Source organism: Brachypodium distachyon, chromosome 2 (genome assembly GCF_000005505.3).
Source record: "Brachypodium distachyon strain Bd21 chromosome 2, Brachypodium_distachyon_v3.0, whole genome shotgun sequence".
Lineage (NCBI taxonomy): Eukaryota > Viridiplantae > Streptophyta > Magnoliopsida > Poales > Poaceae > Brachypodium > Brachypodium distachyon.
Window position 1 is genome coordinate 49,474,552 of NC_016132.3, and position 19,923 is coordinate 49,494,474.

Sequence of the window (19,923 nt, forward strand, 5' to 3'; positions counted from 1 at the left end):
GGCGGAGCTGGGATTCAATCAAACCCCAGGCCAACACTTGTATTATACGTTGTGGTTAGTCTAAATCACAGGTCAAAGTATCCGTTTATACTACAATACAAGGCCAAAGTAATCCCAAGCTCCAGGCCATGGCCCTTGTTGCCTGGGCTTGGCTCCGCCTCTGCTTGGTAAGATTCGTATCTTACATAAGATACTATATCACTTTATTAGGCTTTCACATCGATTTTTATCGATGTGCCAGTTAGATACAACTAAGTTAGAGCATTGGGAGGGACATTTGTAGTGGACACTCATGAGTGAGCCACGAGCTCTTGACTCATGTTTCGGAAGAGCTAGCAACGGTGCTATCAACATCGACAGAAAGAATTTATTAATCATCATGGACATTGACGGAAGCAGGATTTTAGGTCAGATAGGCTAGTAATAAACTATTTATATGAACTTTGGATTTTAATATTATGAAAAGATTTACTCGTTTACTCTTCCCTGCCTATTCGAAAATCGAATCCATCGATTTTTGTTTTAAATCGAATCCATCTGCCAGACTGCCACAGCTCCAAATGGACCTTTACCCTTGGCGGCTCGACCCCCAACTGACCTTATTCACAGACACGATCTCCTGACCTAAACCAAGCAGTCAAGTACCAGCGACCACCGATCCGAACCCCTCCACCCCCTGCGCCTCCCCGTGCCGCGTCGCTGCTATTCCCGCTCTACCTCATCGAGACAATTCCTCCCTGTTGTCTCCATCCCGTTCGAAATCTCGCCCATTGTTTTTCGAGGTACAGTTCGAGCTTTCAGTCATCGAGTGGTTACATAGACCCGAACTAATCTCCGCAATTTTCGGGTGTGCTGGTGCCCCATCTAGATCCGCCCCCTGTTGCATCTCAGGATGGCGACACTGAGGAACCTAAAGATCAAGACGTCGACTTGCAAGAGGATCGTAAAGGAGCTGCGCTCCTACGAGAAGGAGGTGGAGAAGGAGGCGGCCAAGACTGCTGACATGAAGGAGAAGGGCGCCGACCCCTACGATCTCAAGCAGCAGGTGACTGAAGATCTTCTGCTTCCTATGCTTGTTTGCTCTCTCAATACAATTACTCATTTATAAAACCGCTAAATTACATGGGGCAAGGGGGAAACCCCTATTCTTCTAAAAAATAGAACTACTTATCATTCTACTCAGCACTGCTAATTTTGGTATCTAAGTACAGTACATGCTGGTAATAGTATGATCTTACTCTGTCCTTATAATGGCTCCTTGTAGTATGGTTTCATTTATGGATGATAATCTATTCCCTCCGATCCTAAATTCTTGTCAAGGTTTTAGTTCAATTTGTACTAAAACCACGACAAGAATTTAGGATCGGAGGGAGTAGTCACTACCACTTGCTGGGTAATTGTGTCACATGGTCACTGCCTCATTGGTCAGTTTTCTTAATCAAGTAGATATGCCAATCACATATTTTGTCATTGTTTGAGTATAACCATCTAACCTGTGAAGCTGTGAGGATTGAGATTAGTTGGCTGGAGTGGTCTTTTTGGTGTTTTTAAGGCTTTTTTGGTGTTTTTCAGTGTTGCACATATGTTTTATCATTTATTTTAACATATAGTGATGTGTATTGTTTACACGTTTATGGTTGTTTACCCATGATGTTTAATTACTCCAACCAATGCAGCCTATGTTGGTTTCGCCATGGCTAGAAGTTCTCAGATTCTGCTTCTTGTCCATCCCAGTTATTTTCTGATACTCTTTCCCAAAGACGTTAATCTGTGACTGGTGGTCCATCTGATCTACCATCTTCTCACTTTTCTTATATATGTGAGATCATCATGAGTTTTGGTAAAACTCCGGGAAGGCATGGCTTGGAGCATGAAAGTAATAGCTAAACATGTCAAGGTAATTTAGTTTGTTTATCCATAGGGAAGCAGGGTATTTAGAACTAAAGGCCTGGCATCAAAGTTTTCAGCATCTATCTTGGCTTTTGTGGCTCTGTCCATGTGGATTACTTTTTGGGGGAGTTGAAACGCAAGTTTTTGCGTTTAGTCCATGTGGATTACTTGATGCAGGGAAACCTATTTTCCTTCGGCCAAGAAAATAAGTTCTGCTACAAACTAAACTGCATTTCTCAGATCAGATGTTGCTATTTGCAGGGCACGATGTAAACCTTACAATAAAGTACTCCCTCCAATCCATATTAATTGTCTCAAATTTGCCCAAATATGGATGTATCTATGCCTAAAAAGCATCTAGATACATGTAATATTTCGACAATTAATATGGATCGCAGGAATATCTGGGTGGATATAGTTATAATCAGAATTATGAATTAAATAAACATGCAGTGTATGCATTCTTCAGACTTCGGAGTAATCGGGATTGGAAATGATTGTTGCTCACATTGTTTGATTTCTTAACTATGATATGGTATTTTATTTGGATGTGCAAGTGCTAATTATTGATCTACCCACATCTCTTCCAACTTACAATTCAATGCGAAGACCTTGGAAATTCATCCTCGTGCCTTTTACATCTGCAGGAGAATGTTTTAGCTGAGTCAAGGATGATGGTCCCAGACTGCCATAAGCGACTTGAAGCTGCACTAACAGACCTGAAAGCAACACTGGTATCATATGGATTTTTTTTTCTATTTCAATTTTCTTCTTTTTTTTGCATGGCAATTTTCTGCAACCTTATCTTCAGTTCCTTGAAAAAATGTTTCATAATTCTATTGCAGGCCGAATTAAAGGAGTCAAATGAACAAGGCGCTGAGATTGGAGAGGCTGAGAGTACAATCACAGAAGTTGAAGCTGTATACACGCCAACAGAAGATTGAGCTTTCGTTCTGCAGAAATGTCAGTATGCATCAGACTCGCACTTGTCGACACCTTAGAGGCTCGTTTCATATGATGTTGATGCGAACACATGTACCCATTTTACGACTCCTAACTTGTGATTTGTGAACGTTCTGTTTGGTTGACGGTATGCATATAACTTGGTATGATGTTTGGTCATGCAACATGATGCGAACACATGTTACAGTTCATAATCTAGATGAGATGTAACTTGAGACTTGAGATATCACCGAAATATGATTAGGCGCTTGTGATGTTCTTGAAATGTTAAGGCTGGCATACTGTGTTTGTTCCAGTTGGGTACTGGATGGTCTTGTTTATTTGCAGCGTTTTAGTTCCTGGGAAGTGGGAACCTGTTCTTAATTATCCTGATTACCCATCATAGACCTTGTTATCCATCATAGAGCTTGTTTTTAATTATCCTGTCAAGTCCCTCAAATTTTTCCCTATCAAGACTTTTTCAGCACAACTTTACTGCCATATTTTCTTTGGTTGCTTTGTGCTATTACCCTACCGATTACAAAAGGAACATGAACATCCATACTGGATTTTTGAGTATTTCTTCTAGCTTTTGTCGAAGAACATAAAATGGCAAGTCCTTAAATCGTCTTATTTATAATCGTTTGAGATGCTGCAAGTTGTAACATGAGAGTTGTGCCGGTCGTTCTGCATCAGTCGAGGAGATCCGAAGTAAATGGAAGAACGAGGTTTTATCCATCTGCCTGGTAAAGCCGAGAAATTTGTGGGGATAGCGTCAAGTTGAACCAACGGTCCGGATGATATCCTCCCGACACCTTGAATAGACAGTTTTATTTTGCCAAATCAACGGTTCGACACTAGAAGGTTCTCGGACATTCTCTCACCGGCTTCCTGCCGCTTCCGCGCCGTTCTAGACTCACGGCGAACTCTCTTCTCCTGCCTCAAATTACCCGGCCTCTCGTCTCCGATCTCTCCCCAAGATTTCCAACGCGAACGCAAAGCGAACTTGCGTATCTCCCGATCCCCATTTCTAGTTCTAGTGTTTTTGCAGTTAATCAGTTCGTAACTTGCAGAAGCCATGAATCCCGACAAGTTCACGCACAAGACCAATGAAGCACTCGCGGCGGCGCACGAGATGGCGCTGGATGCCGGCCACGCGCAGCTCACGCCGCTGCACCTCGCCGCGGCGCTCGCGGCCGACAGGTCCGGCATCCTCCGGCAGGCCATCGCCCACGCGTCCGGCGGCAACGACTCCGCGGCCGAATCATTCGAGCGCGTCGCCGCCGCCGCGCTCAAGAGGCTGCCTTCGCAGGCCCCTCCGCCGGACGCTGTCCCACCGTCCACCTCTCTGGTCAAGGCCATCCGCCGCGCGCAGTCCGCGCAGAAGTCGCGCGGTGACTCTCACCTCGCCGTCGACCAGCTGCTCATCGGCCTCCTCGAGGACTCGCAGATCTCCGACGCGTTGAAGGAGGCCGGCGTGTCGGCCGCGCGGGTGAAGGCTGAGGTCGAGAAGCTCCGCGGAGGGGACAACCGCCGTGTGGAGTCCGCTTCGGGGGACACCAATTTCCAGGCTCTCAAGACATACGGCCGCGACCTCGTCGAGGTGGCCGGCAAGCTCGACCCGGTCATCGGCCGAGACGAGGAGATCCGCCGCGTGGTGCGGATCCTGTCGCGGCGCACGAAGAACAACCCCGTCCTCATCGGCGAGCCCGGCGTGGGGAAGACCGCCGTGGTGGAAGGCCTCGCGCAGCGCATCGTGCGCGGGGACGTGCCGAGCAACCTCCTCGACGTGCGCCTCGTCGCGCTCGACATGGGCGCGCTCGTCGCCGGTGCCAAGTACCGTGGTGAATTCGAGGAGCGGCTCAAGGCCGTGCTCAAGGAGGTGGAGGAGGCAGAGGGGAAGGTGATACTGTTCATTGACGAGATACACCTCGTGCTCGGCGCCGGGAGGACGGAGGGGTCCATGGATGCGGCCAACCTGTTCAAGCCAATGCTCGCGAGGGGACAGCTTAGGTGCATTGGCGCGACCACGCTCGAGGAGTACAGGAAGTACGTCGAGAAGGATGCGGCGTTCGAGAGGCGGTTCCAGCAAGTCTTTGTGGCAGAGCCCAGTGTCACCGACACCGTCAGTATACTGAGAGGGCTCAAGGAGAAGTACGAGGGGCACCATGGTGTAAGAATTCAGGACCGTGCACTTGTGGTCGCCGCGCAGCTCTCGTCAAGATACATCATGGGTAAGCGTTCTCTCCTTGCAAAGCCAATTTCTCCGTGCTATGATCCCTGCCTGCATTTCAAATTTGTAGGTTTTCCCCTTGATCCCTGGACCTAAATGGAAGAAATTGCTGTTTCTTACAGGTCGTCATTTGCCTGATAAAGCCATCGATTTGGTTGACGAGGCCTGCGCAAACGTGAGGGTGCAACTTGACAGCCAGCCGGAAGAGATTGACAACCTCGAGAGGAAGAGGATCCAGCTGGAAGTCGAGCTTCATGCCCTCGAGAAGGAGAAGGACAAAGCTAGCAAAGCTCGGCTAATTGAGGTGAGTGACTGGTTAATTCTGTGGTTTTGATTCTCTAATCTGTCTATTGTAGTTGCTTTGTTTTGTTTTGACAATGCGCGAACATGACTGTATTTTCAGGTCAGGAAAGAGTTGGACGACTTGAGGGACAAGCTGCATCCGCTGCAGATGAAGTATCGCAAGGAGAAAGAGAGAATAGATGAGATCAGGAACCTGAAGCAACGTCGTGAAGAACTGCAGTTCACTCTGCAAGAGGCTGAGCGCCGAATGGATTTGGCCCGCGTGGCTGACCTCAGATATGGTGCTCTGCAAGAGATCGATGTTGCCATTGCTAAGCTAGAGGGGGAAACTGGTGAGAACTTGATGTTAACAGAGACTGTTGGCCCAGACCAGATTGCTGAGGTATGAATGTTACAAGCAATTTTATAGTGTTCATCACTTATGTACTTGTGGTATGTATGATATTGATTCGACACAATCTTGCATACAGGTCGTGAGCCGCTGGACTGGCATTCCTGTTACTAGGCTTGGGCAAAATGAGAAGGAGAGGCTGGTGGGGCTGGATGACAGACTGCACCAAAGGGTTGTTGGACAGCATGAAGCCGTCAGTGCAGTTGCAGAGGCTGTTTTAAGGTCGAGGGCTGGTCTTGGACGGCCACAGCAGCCTACTGGTTCATTCCTCTTTCTTGGACCAACCGGTGTTGGTAAAACTGAGCTTGCCAAGGCTCTTGCTGAGCAACTGTTTGATGATGAAAACCTGCTTGTCCGCATTGACATGTCTGAATACATGGAGCAGCATTCAGTTGCTCGGTTAATTGGAGCACCACCTGGGTAAGTATTTGCCTAATCATGTCTGCCCACTATGGATATGTATCATGTTTGTGTTCGGACTTCTGAAATTCTGTGTGGATTTGCAGTTACGTAGGTCACGAGGAAGGAGGGCAACTGACAGAACAAGTGAGGAGGAGGCCATACAGTGTTATCCTCTTTGATGAGGTTGAGAAGGCACATGTAGCAGTATTCAATACTCTGCTCCAAGTCCTTGATGATGGGAGGTTAACAGATGGGCAAGGCAGGACAGTTGACTTCAGGAACACCGTGATCATCATGACTTCAAACCTTGGCGCAGAGCACCTCCTTGCGGGAATGATGGGCAACTCGATGAAGGTTGCTCGTGATATGGTGATGCAGGAGGTATGTGCTTCAATTACTGTTGTTTTTTCTGGTTTCAGTTAGTGTCACTTTGCAATCCTGTACCTAAATGAGACAATATTCACCTGCAGGTGAGGAGACATTTCCGTCCAGAGCTACTGAACCGTCTGGATGAGATTGTGATCTTCGACCCTCTGTCGCATGAGCAACTGCGGAAGGTCGCTCGGTTTCAAATGAAAGACGTTGCCGTCCGTCTTGCAGAGAGGGGCATTGCTTTGGCCGTGACTGATGCTGCCCTTGACATCATCCTGTCGCTGTCTTATGATCCGGTATGTTTAAGTATCAAATCTCATTCATGTATCGAAGAAACTTCCAGGCCTTCCTCATTGATTCTAACTCGGTACCATTTCTCTGTGCGATAACTCAACAGGTCTACGGCGCTAGGCCAATCAGGAGATGGATTGAGAAGAGGATAGTAACCGAGCTCTCCAAGATGTTGATCCGCGAAGAGATTGACGAGAACTCCACCGTGTACATAGATGCCGCTCCTGGCAAGGAAGAACTGACCTATAGGGTCGACAAGAATGGAGGATTTGTGAACGTGCAGACGGGCCAGAAATCTGATATCCTGATCCAGGTACCCAGTGGCGCTATTGGGAGCGATGCTGCACATGCCGTGAAGAAGATGAAGATCATGCAGGACGGTGGAGATGTGGATGACATGGAAGAAGAATAAACACCAGAACGATTGATTTCTTTCTGTAGTTTTAAGTGGCTGCGCTGCAGCAGGCAATTGTAAGAACTGCTTTTGTGAAAGGACCATGCAAATTTGCTGTTCATAGAAGGTTCAGAATGGTCTTTATCTGTTGAAAATAGGCAACATGCACTCCTTGTAAGGACATAATGAAATCAAAATTGTGGATGTGCCTTCAGTAACCCAGTGTAACTCTGAGGTTCTTGTCGTTCAAAATTGACTTTGTTTTGGGGGGAATGGGAATAGGAAACCACAGATTGTGCTTGGCGCATGTGATACATTTAGCTGGTTCTAGCTTCGTGCATCTGACTATCTGAGGCCTTTGGTCATAGCAGTTGAACACACAAGGATCCGAGTTGTTGAACAGGGATAGAGCAAAATATCACAAACTCGTGGAGCCCCAGTCGATGCAAAAGCATACACGAACAAGACATGTTTTATTTCCAATGGAATAGTCACTATACTACTACGTGCTAACGTACACACTAACAATGAACAACACTGTATATATGAACCTGACAACGAAGAGTTATGTACACATTACACTTGCATGGCTACAGCACTGAGAGGACCGGAGTCGGACTACTACACCTAGTCCCCTGTAGTTTCACTTCCACGTATACCACATCTCACATGTGTCTATGGATCACTACGTGTATACTCTCTTTTTTTTTTACAGAAAACTAGTAGCAAGTCGGCTAATTTTTGTAGCTGCACAAACATCCACGTACAGGCGACTGCCGACTGGACACGCTGCGCTGAGCCAGTATGCAAGAAGCAGAGACGATGAACAATGGCATCGATTGATGCCGCCGGTGCCGGTGCACGCAGTATGTTTTACTTGTCCCTGGGCACCCAGCAGCAGTGCAAGCCGTAAGGCAGCCCGTAGGGGAACTTGGCCCGTGCGATCTCCTGGAACGTCTGGCCGTCCAGCACCAGCGCGTATCCCGACCCGTCCTTGGCGCTCACCATCGATATCGCCACGCCTGCACGTATCAGAAGAGTCAAGTCAGATACGATGCCAATTAATACAGTAGATCCTAATTAAGAAAGTTTAGGCAGAGAGATGGAATGAAGAGAGGAAACTGACCGTCGTCTTCGTCGACGGCGCCGGGGCGCGGCACGAAGAAGGGCTCGGACGGCACGGCGCCTTCCTCGTACCAGTTCTTGGCGGTCTTGTCGAGCAGGTCGATCTTGGTGAGCGTGTTGGGGAAGTTGCAGGGCCGGCGCGCCCCACAGGCGTAGGCGTAGCGGTACTCCTTGCCGACGTGGGCCGGGTTGATGCTGCACATGTCCATGCCACGCCCGTGCTCCTCCGGGTCCAGCGCCGCGTCCAGCTCCCCGAACGGGCTGCCGTCCAGCGGGATCCTGAACCGGCCCACCCTGGCGTCCGTGAGCACGTCCTGGCCCGCGAAGGCCCGGAGGTTGTGGAGGCGGAGGTTGTCGAGGATGGACGTGTCGGCGTTGTGCTCGCAGCAGTCGGCGATGATCGCCGTCACCCGCCCTTCCTCGTCCTTCTCCTCGTACGCGTTTATGAAGTGGAACGTCACGAACGGCGGCACCTCCACGCTCGCCACCTTTAATTCCATCCCGACTCAAAGTCAGAAACGCAAATCTAGTACCAGCAGTAGTACGGAGGATTAATTAATCAACGACTGTAATTCAGGGACTTACGATGTTGCCGCTGGCCTTGCACATGACGTGCATGAAGCTGCCGGACTCGAGGTGCCACTCGAACTTGTACAGCGGCGTGGGCTCGGCGCGGAGGAGGTTCTTGGCGCAGTACCGGAGCGGCATCTCCGGCACCACCACGTAGTTCTCCGTGACCGGGAACGAGTGCACCCACCCGGGGGCCGGCCCGCCGCGGCAGTCCACGCGGCCCACGAACCGCCGCTCGTTGCTCCCGGCCTCCATCCTCGCCACCACGTACCCGGGCCTGATCAGGTCCGGGATCAGCGTCCAGAACTCGGTGTCGTTCACCACCGGGTGGGCCGAGTGGATCAGCCCGCCCAGCTTGTCCGTGTACTCGAACTTGCTCACCGTCTCCAGCGTGTCCGGGTTCACCACGATGGACCCCTTGATGGTCTCCGTCAGGCAGAGCACGCGCCCGTCGCCGAGCCGGACGACGCCGGTGTTGGAGTTGTCGGTGAGGGAGGAGCCGGAGAAGAGGCTGGCCATCTGCCCCAGGAAGGACAAGAAGTTCTCCGTCTTGGGCACCTCCGAGAACTCACGGTAGCACACCTTGCCGTGCTCCTTGGCCGCCTTGTAGGCCTCCGACTCGATCTGCCGGTGCGCGCCCACGGCCTGCCCGTCGCGGAACGACACGCGCACCAGCGTCGCGTAGCCGTCGAACAGGTGCCGGAAGCCGTAGTCCCCGACATCCCATAGGCCCGGACCGTTCCTCAGGTAGGTGCCATCCTATAAAACAAACGGAAACAAATTGCATCCAATTATATACTCCATCCAAGTGTACATATATTTGGGCGCAACGAACAAATCCATCCAAGTACAGATAAACTACTCTTAGTCTCTTAGATGATTGCATGGCTTAGATAATTAGCAGCTGGATGATCGCAATCATAGCTTAGTCACGAGTGCTAGCTGCTAATTAACGTCAGTACGTGCGTACTATAACCATATTATACTGCACGTACACCTGCAGATCGATTTAATCCAGGTCACTGTCGAAGTGGCACGCACAGTCAAATACATATATTGGAGTATGTGCATTTGATTCCCCTGGGAAAAGAAATTGCCACGAACAGTGAGCTCATCACTGGCAGCGGGGGACAAGAAGGCCTTTTTCTCAAAGTTGCGGGGAGCAACAAAACTGCCATCATTTAGACAGCGACGCCGACCATTGTCGCCGTCGTGAGGGAGTGGCAGAGAATCTTGGTATATATGTTGTCTTCCCCGTAAGCATGCATCGTGAGTGCCGATCGAGAGATGCCATTTCTCCATCGCTAGCTAGGCATTATTATATGTAGGGTTAAATTAGTGTCGCCCTCTGTCGATCACAAGTAACTAAAGATGCGCGCGCGTCAAGTGCTTCTCCTACTAGCTGCCGTTACACGGTACGTGAAAAAGTAAAAGTGGCCATGTAATATTAGATACTGCTTAAAATGCTGCTCCAGTATTAATTGTGTACGTGTCTAATGCTCGAACAAACTTTTCCTTGTATATAGCAGTATCATATAGAGTACTTCTTTAGTTCACCTTTGTGAGTGTAGATGTTTGGTGCTGTCGACACCTTGATCAAAGAAGTGGTTACGTTAATCAATAGATTTTTTTACGCAGTTAGCCATGGTCAAAAAGTATGATGCATATACCCTTCTGTTTCTTATTCTTTGGGAGATAGGAAGACGAAGATATGCATGCTTTTAGCAACATTTTGTAGATAACACGCATGGTCGACCTAGCTAGCTTTTAATCAAAGTAACGGAAAAGATTCACATTCTTGAAAGAAGAATGCACGGCTAACCTTCGCTTGGACCACCGGCAGACAGTATGAAATGTTCGACGTTAGTACGCGCGTGATCAGTTTGAAGGAAGAAGAATCTTTTAGGAAGAAACAACACAAAATGTAGTAAAAAGCATATGCAGATTCAGATTTGTGCAAGTGATTAGTAATAATGATCGATGAACATCACCCACCAGCCAGAGCGGCAGCTCCCCTTCCAGTTCAAGCGTCCCCTCCCACCTCTCCTGGCGGATACTCTTCCACGCCACGTTCTCGCTGGCGCCGCTGTCCCGGCCGTCGCGTCCTGGCTCACGGCGTCGCGGGGTGGTGACGACGGGGCGTGCCGGCGGCGCTATGACCACGGCCGCCGCCGCCGCCGGCGCCTCCGTCATGGCACCGGCCGCGAGAGGCTGGGCCACGGCCCGCTTCTTGTTGCCCCCCTGTGGGCTGCCACGACGGCCCGGCGCCCGGCCCGCGGCCCCAGAGAGCGCGGCGAACGTGCATAGAGACGACATGGCCGGAGACATGGCGATGATCAGTCGAGTCTGGGTGGCGCCTCCGGAAGGAAGATTGCTAGCTAGCGCACAGAGCTACTCTGGCTAGCTAGAGCTAGGCGAGAGTACAGTGCTTAGATTTTGTTTGGAATGGGCCGGATATCATCTCGTACCCTGGTCGAGGCTATATATATAGCCCGCGCGAGAGGAGGACGCAAGCAAAGGTTGCGTGTGGGCGAATCGGCATCTCCTCGGATCAAATTCCCGGGAGCAAAACGCCGCGCTCCCTTGTTTGGACGTCGTTTGGCACGGAGCAAGCTGAGCTTGGTTTGCTCCGGTTGGTCCAGCGACCAGGTGTACCACGTACATTACGTCGTCGCGCGTGGGCCACTCTACGCGGGTCCTTGTCACGCGTGAGGACAAGTGGTACTACTACGAGGCAACGCAGGGCAGGATCGATGTATGGTTCCACTCCCTCTCTCTGACTCTCTGTGTGCGCAAGCGCAACGTACGTGCGTGCGCGACGAGGGTTTTCGGTCGCCGTCAAGGGGTGTCGGGGCGGAAAAGGAAAACGCTGGATTTTGCGCGGCCAAGGCCAAGATGCATGGCGCATGCCGTTGTCTCGGTGTACGACTTTGTGCGCGCCGAACCAGAAACCGGTACGCACGCGCGTCCATACGTTGCTGACGCTTTCAGCGCACCAGCCAGTACGATTTGCTACGTTTCGTTTCTCTGCTTCTCTTTTACTCCCTCTGTTTCGTAAAGATGACATGAATTTGAAATAGTTCTAATTTAAAATCGTGTCAATCTTTATAAAACGGAAGGAGTAGCTAGAATCAGGATGCATGGTTGGAAAAAGACCGAATAGAATGGATCGGAATGGAATTGTTGTAGGTATACGTGCTAGGGGACTACATGAAACAATACCAGAACGATACCAAGATTTGCATAACTTCTGACGATAAACTTCGTAATGAAAATGGTTGTGTGCATCCAGGCTGGGTCATTCCTTTTTCGGAAAAAAGAACAATAAAAACTTATTACGGACCACTTTCCCTTGTAATCAATGGATTTTTCTTCTTTTTGACGGAACCTCGTCAGAGGGCAGGGTGCTCCTGCATTTCATTAAGAAGAATATAATGGCCCTGTTTATGAGAAAAACCGTAGAAACACACAACGACGACAGAAAGCCTCATCACCACATGACAAGAGACCAAAACCACAACACAACCCACCAAGATCCGGGACCGCCATCCCGACATCCACCCCTCGCACGCGAGCCACAACGCCGCACGACCCGGACACCTTGCAGCCCTAGCCACACAAGAAGACTGCTTACAGACCACGGGCGAAGCTCCAAGATCTGGGGCCGCCGCCCCGGCATGCCAGCTAGACCAAACCCACACGTGTCGAGTCCATTGGAACGACGGAACTCACTACCCACGTAGCACAGCCCGGGGCATATCCGCAAGAGCAGAAATCCCACCCCGGCCGCCGCTCACATCCCGGGGCCGCCGCCCCGGCCTTTTTTGCTCCAACGAGGTTAGCAAAGTGGATGTGTCACTAATGGTGAAGCCAATTAAATTAGGGAGGAGAGGCGTAGAGAGAAGGTTTGGGGGGTTTAGGTTGGAGGGGAACTGCGTCAAATAAGACCACCGGATCCCACACCTAGAGGGATGGCAAAGAGCGGTAAGCAAGGCAGTGGCGCAGCTGGAAAAAATTGATGGTCCATGAGGTTGGAGAGCAGAGCACTGGTGGAATGACGCTCTCCCGGACACCGGAAAGATGATGGCAACGACCTTCCCGGAAGACGGAGGGCGACGACATTAAGGAGGATATGAAAGGTGGCGAGAAATAGGGGTGCCACGATTAGAATTCAAGGATGGGGTCAATGGTGATGATTAGTTAGATCGATGTTCATAAGGGGACAATATAGTTAAGGATCCATGGGCCATTAGATCTAGTTACAAATGAGTGGAGTGCATAATTCTACGAAACCGCCCCATACGCAAGATGACACGAATCCTCAGTTTCAACTATCAAATTTTTGATGCATGGTGCCAGTTTTCCAAAGTGAGATTGATCGCTCAAGAAATTCCCACTGATTTTCCATATCAAGTGAATGCGTTTGTGTGTCCAAATCCAATTGGGGCTTCGCTTCAGAATTTCACAAAGTGGCCAATCTAAATTTCCGAGGTTAGTGTATTGGATCCTACGGCTTGCATCGTATGATTAGTTATATATACATGTAATTAATTAAGTGGGAGCATAGAAAAGCACCGTTTGTTCTTTGAAGGAACAAATAAAAGCATACTGTAGATCACCAACGGCTTCTTTTTGTAAGAACATATCGTTGAACACTTTCATTGAATGCTACTAGCATGGATGGTCTAGAATCAAAACCTGCTGTAGTACAACTAGCCTAGGTCCCAGTGAGAATTAGAACCGTTTTTATAAAGGAAAAAATAAACATTGTTGTGTGTGTGTGTGTTCCACGAGAAGAATATGCTGATCGGATTTCCTGTATCGTCGTCTTTCCGTCAAACCTGCCCCACTAATTCACTAAGGGCATTTAGAACGGGCTGACGTCGGATTTCTCTTAGCGATGTCACATAGAATAAATCTGATGTGGAAGAGAGAGAAATAAAGAAAATGCACAAACCTTTTCTTAATTAAGAGATGATCTCTTCACAAGAGTGATAAGACAAAGATAAGACAAATTTACCATTGTACTAGATTTCATCTTTTTTAGCATTTATTTAGTTAATTCTATTCATCTAAATATTAATTCTAAGATAGAACACTAAGAGATAACCCATTGTACAACATGTTTTGTTGTTTTTCCTAATTGACGTGGAATGCGTAAGATAAGACAGTCTTCCATTGTACATGCCCTAAACAAGGGTTATGGAGTAGGAATATTACTCAGATCTATAAATGCATTTGTTATTGTTGTAATCAAGGCTCTGCATATAGAACTAATTTATACAAATTGCTGCAGTGGAAACAAGAAAAAAAAACAATTACATGTACATTTCGAAGTGTACTAACCTTGGGCACCTCTGAAACTCAAATTTTTTGCTTGGTTTCTCCTCCACGATCGCCTCTGAGCGCCGACCGTCTCCAACGCAGGGGCTGGCCCAACGACTATTTTTGCGCTCTTTGTCGCCGCAACTTAGAAACCTCGCATCACTTGTTCGTCGAGTGCCCCGGTGCCCGGCAGATCTGGTGCGAGGTGGCTCTCTGGCCCAACTGTTCCGACATGGCCACCGCTATTTGCCATGCTCCGGCTTTCATTGACTCCTTCCACGAGAGAATGATCTCGGCCACTCAGAGCAAGCACCGCCAAGGGATCAAATCCATGTTCATCCTCATCTGTTGGGCCATATGGCACGAGCGCAATTCCAGGGTGTTCAACGACAAGGAATTTTTTTTTCGCCAGATTTGTTGTTTCATTAAGGATGAAGCCCGCGAGTGGGCTTTCGCGGGCGCCAAGGCCCTTAGGAAGTTATTCTGGGAACCACCTTTATTTTCGTATTCCTCCGTCCAACAAAAGATGTCTCAAAATTGTCAAAATTTGAATGTATCTAGACATGACTTAATATATAGATGCATTCAAATTTGGTCAAAGTTGAGACATCTTTTGTTGGACGAAGGGAGTAGCTTTTCCACGCCTCGTTTTTTTTTCTTTTTTCTTACTCATTTGCCTTAGTGCAGCCTTATAATTATTCCCTTTGCTAATACATCGAAATCCAGCGTTTGCTGGACCTTTCAAAAAAAATTGTATTAATTTAATTTATTTATCTGACAGTGCAGGAAAATTTTCTGTTTGTGTACACTAACAAAGTCATACACCATAGGCCCATGGTGTCTTAATTCCTCCATTTGGACCATTAAAGCGATATTTCCTCTGCATCACTAAAACATTTATGTGGCACCTCTTATATATAGTACCTACTTCAACTTTCATGATTAGCACAAGAAAAGCGTATATAATATATTTGTCATTTTGTCTTTGCGCGTCTTTGTTTTCTTTTCTATATATTTATATTCCCAAGTTTTTCGACATTTTGATTGTATCATGCGACAGTTGTAATAACTCTGCATGGCCGTATGTGTGCAATTCTAGTTAGTGCATGCGGAGGCCTTTTTTTTTTCCGGGAAGTTAGTGCGGAGGCTGGGAGCGTGGGAGTAATGAGAATTTCCTCTTTTTTATCCCTTTCTATGTTAGTACTACTATATAGTGTGATTAAGAGACACGCTCATGTGGATGTGTGTGCGTCTTGTGTAAGTAACCTTGTTGAACATATAGTGCCGAACTTAATTAAATTAAATTTATAATAAGCTGTCGTGAACAAATAACAATCAAAACAGGAGAAAAGCTATTTAGCCAACTGATGAAAACATAGACGGTACTCCCTCCGTTCTACTAAACACCTCATTTAATTATTTTTTTGTTTGTTTCATAATATATACCTCATTTTTTCTCTTGGCTCCAGCACCTAGTCAATAACTGTACACACATTTACTCTTAATCCAATAGGAATTGTCAGGTACTAAAAGCGACAGTTGTCTTGGTCCAAGTGCACAGATTTATATGATGTGTTTTGTGAAATGGAGGGAATAGCTGGTTAATCAAACGATGGATCATGATCCACGACAATTCAAACCGCTCCAACATTTTGTCTTGAATGAGCAAAGCTAATTTAATTTTGTTTACATCTGCGGCGAGGCCCACGGTTAAATATGCCACAGTTCTACCTATTGTCTTGGTGCCAGATGCCGAATTGGCATCATTGGTCTATGTACAAAGTTGAAGCAGGTCGGGTCGTTAGTGATTCTTATTCAAACTCTTCAAGTCCAACAATATGTGTGTTTCATACTAATTGTACACGTGTATGTTATTTCACATGTGTACAGCCGATAGGATGAACGTTGCTGAAGACAAGAAGTATATATCACGCTGCTATTTTTGTCTCGCTCAGTGTGGTCCTTGCATACGTGCGCACGCAATTAATTAGTGGTTCTAGAACATGGAGGGAGATTTCTGATTAACGATAATCCTGCTCCTAGCACGTATTCTAGTCCAAAACCGTGTTAATCTTATGCAACGATAGAGTACGCGGCAATGCCCAGGTCATGTCGTAGATAGGCGATTAGATATTGAACCGGCCGTTAGTCCAATGCATGGAGGACATGCATAGCTCAGCATGCATCGACGGAGTGCAAACTGTTGTGGCACAGCACAAGTGACGCTTCCTTGGCCTAGCTTAGCTATAGCAAATCGAATTTGCATAATAGCTAAGCTAGGATGGAATCTACTCTTGAGCATATGGATTCTTTGCCGCCCAAAGTGGGAAGCCTAAGGCCCCAAATAGGTGGGGAAAAGCGAGCCCCTTTTGCAATTGTTTCGTCGGCCACGATCATGGTGCTTGATCCTGCCCGCCGGCCTGCCGGATCGACATCCTTTTCTCGACACTTTCTTCCTCTCCATCGACCGGCTCCTGCCACTGCGCGTGATTCGCAATGATGCGAAGTAGGATCGGAGGAGTATCTCGACCTTCTTCTTCGATCTGCGCATCCATCGGAATCCAACGAGAAGAACCCATAGAATATTGCTGTATTATTGGTCACTCGATCTCCGGCGAATCAAGGATTCGATTACGGTGACCGGTAAAGTCCCCGTGTGCAGTGTAAATTTGTTGCTCCGGCCCTTTTTCTTTCTTGTACGTACTCCATAGCAGAGTGACTATATAAACGTCCGTGTGCATATAAGATCGGAGAGATCACCGATCCTCCCATCGACAGTGGACGCCCAAAGCTAGGTATCAACAACTAACTTGTTAAAAAGAAAGAAAAAGAAAAAAGGCATCAAAAACTATTCCACAGATGGTTTGAAGCATTCATTTTAGACGATCCGCCCTAGCATTAATTTGCAGCATGTAATGATCTACTTCTGCCGTCCCAAAATAAATGACATCATACTTATTTCGGAACGGAGGAAATAGTACGTTGTTTCTTTGCAAGGTGTGCACACACATACAAACCGCGCTGCATGCACGGAAGTTTACAAATCACTGTCTACATCACTAGTTAAAAATTTACTAACTAATTACCAAGATAATTAAGCAACCCAGCTGGCAAGTGCGTGCGCGAACTTGTAGTTTTCCGCTTAAGTCTCCAACAGCATCTTTCAACGACTCGATCTCTCTGGTCGATATATCTTCTCCTCGCCAAAAGGCTCAACTTAATTTACGTGGTTGTAGTTTCATGCAGACGACGCACGGATTTAACTTGTATGGTTGTACACATCCATATATCTACCTATTTACGTCAAAAGAAAAAATATCTACGTATCATACCCCACTGTCAAATTTCTTTGGCTGGTGAAGCTGTACATTGTCGCTGTGTAGGCTTGAATTGAATCGCGCACTCGGCACACATAGATATATTCGTAAACCGCTGTCTAGCTAGTGAGTAGTGACAAACCGGCTCATCTTATAGAGTATTAGTTACTAGCTAATCACTCGCTTTCATAAATAAAGAAATAAAGACTAAATTGCATTAAAAACACCCTTTTTTAGTCATGGTTGCTCGGAATTAACCACCATCTTTTGTTGTTTTTTTCGTGCAACTCAAATGACCAGTTCAAAACCATTAATAGCCCAAACTCAAATAAGGTGGTTTCGAGCAGAGAATCGGCAAAGTGGTGGCACCGAGCGACGGCGACGACTCAAAAATATTTATATGTATTTTTTACCTAACGGACACCAATAAATACGATATATAAACGTACACGGTTGTATATACCTCGACCGATTACAATAAAACTGGTCGAGCTATCACTAAATATGAGATTGAAAGGTTGAAATGAGCCCAATTTTAAATTAATAGAGCCAAGCAAGACCAAATATACACAAATAATTGATGTTGGGTATGCCAACCTAGTCTATGATGATAGGTAATAAAACAGAGGAAAACAATGTCCAAACACCAAACTGAACGACGACTACAAACAGTTATAAAATGAAGTAAGGGCCTCTTTGATTCGCAGGATTTCAAAAACACAGGAATAAGGAAAACATAGGATTTGAATGTCATGGCATGTTGAATCCTATGAAAATTCAAAATGTAGGAATGTGTAGTAGAAGTTGTTTCATTGACCACTGGAAAAATGCAGGATTTGCTTAAAGGATTACATGCTACTCATTGTTGTCATAGAGACAAAGGAAATTTTCCATGAGGTTGAACCTCATGAAAAATTTCCTTTGGAATTGCATGCAAAGTAGTCCATAGGAAATATTCCTATGGTTTCAAATCCTACAAACCAAATGAGCTATGAAGGAAAAATTCCTTAGGAATAGAACCCTCCAAATTTCCTATGAAATTCTTTTGAATCAAAGGGGCCCTAATGGGGGTTTGTGTATGGTTTGAGGTCATGTCCAGCTGACCTACCTAAACTGATGAACAGTGGGCATCGCCGGATTAAGGCCAATGGTGACAAGGACGCTAGCAGCAGCCGCATGATGACCACCACCAACTGGCGCATAACGAGGAAAACCTTTTTGTTCGGCTAGGTCTAGCGATCCTTTGTACTCCCTCTGTCCACGAAATAGCGTGCGTTTGGCTCCATCGTTTGTCCGGAAAAGACTGTACGTTTGGATGTCAGTTTTGCGTTTAGCCCCCCGTCACGATTTCAGCCCAAGACCATCGAATCCGTCCCCAAACTCTTCTTCTCTCCACCGCATCCTCTCTCCCCTGATCCAAATCCTCTCCACCGAATACTCAGGCATCCAATCCGGTCGATCCAACCTGCAGTCCGTCGATCCGGCCCCCAATCCGTCGATCCGGCCCTCCCATCCAATGATGTGGCTCTCATCCCCACCCATGGCAGCCACTGCGGGGAACCCCATGCGCCCGGCTTCTCCTCCCCAGCGTCTCCGGCGACGCCCGCAGCAGCTCCTCCAGGCTATACCTCACCGTTGTCACCCCACCGCCACAGAACACTAGCTTCCCCCATCCCGCCCTCCTGCTCCCATGAGAACTCCCTGTCTGCTGTTGATGGTGGGGGTGCTGCTGCTATTGGTGGCGGCAATGGCCACATGCTGCTTGCTCCCGAGCCCTTGCTGTGGTGCTCGTCACCGGCCACGCGCTGCCTGCTCCCGCGCCCCCGCCACGACACCATTATTACCGCCGCTGCTAACACACGAGCAACACCATTCCAGCCACCGTGGAGCTTGCAACAATAGCTGCCTTCTTTCGCGCACCTGCGGCGGCTTCTACTGCTGGAGGAGGAGCCGGGTGGAGGGAGCGGCGAGGAGGCTGCCCTGGCAGGGGAGAGCGGCACGGTGGCGTCGTTGCAGGGCGTGGGGAACGGGGGCATGGGAGTAATGGAGGGGAGAAAGGGAGGAGGGTGTTTTTTGCAAAGTGCTTAATTTTCTTGGGAAAGTCCAAACGTCCACTTTTTTACGGACGGAGGGAGTACTTTTGTTTGGTTACATGCAAGTCATTGTACTGCCCAGAAGAATCTGTTCAGTTGCACCTTTTTTATGTGATTCAAAAGAAATATTATCTAAAGATAGTACATAACCCGAAGAAAAATACACGTCGAGGTATCCGAAGAAATGCCTCTAAGGAGAGGATGACAGCAAAAACTGTTCCATTATCCAAAAGCGCATAACCAAGAGAACAAACACATATCGAAGTCTCCGGAAG

General features: G+C 47.7%; 3 protein-coding genes across 3 annotated transcripts; 2 read left to right on the top strand and 1 right to left on the bottom strand.

Annotated features, from left to right (window-relative positions):
• Positions 1-587: 587 nt before the first annotated feature.
• Positions 588-3,124, top strand: LOC100830938 (tubulin-folding cofactor A). The gene is made up of 4 exons (XM_003569747.3): positions 588-782; positions 869-1,045; positions 2,538-2,624; positions 2,736-3,124. The coding sequence occupies exons 2-4, from the start codon at positions 893-895 to the stop codon at positions 2,832-2,834; spliced, it is 339 nt and encodes a 112-aa protein (XP_003569795.1). The 5' UTR covers positions 588-782; positions 869-892; the 3' UTR covers positions 2,835-3,124.
• A 353-nt stretch (positions 3,125-3,477) lies between these two features.
• Positions 3,478-7,446, top strand: LOC100831245 (chaperone protein ClpB1). Its single transcript, XM_003569748.4, has 7 exons — positions 3,478-5,066; positions 5,188-5,369; positions 5,469-5,750; positions 5,839-6,179; positions 6,266-6,542; positions 6,632-6,829; positions 6,931-7,446. Exons 1-7 carry the CDS (start codon positions 3,911-3,913, stop codon positions 7,234-7,236), a joined length of 2,742 nt encoding a protein of 913 aa, XP_003569796.1. The 5' UTR covers positions 3,478-3,910; the 3' UTR covers positions 7,237-7,446.
• Positions 7,447-7,672: 226 nt separating this feature from the next.
• On the bottom strand, positions 7,673-11,381 carry LOC100831734 (carotenoid cleavage dioxygenase 8 homolog B, chloroplastic). Its single transcript, XM_003569750.4, has 4 exons — positions 10,909-11,381; positions 8,929-9,672; positions 8,345-8,831; positions 7,673-8,240 (listed from the first exon to the last, which is right to left on the bottom strand). Exons 1-4 carry the CDS (start codon positions 11,239-11,241, stop codon positions 8,092-8,094), a joined length of 1,713 nt encoding a protein of 570 aa, XP_003569798.1. The 5' UTR covers positions 11,242-11,381; the 3' UTR covers positions 7,673-8,091.
• Positions 11,382-19,923: the final 8,542 nt, after the last annotated feature.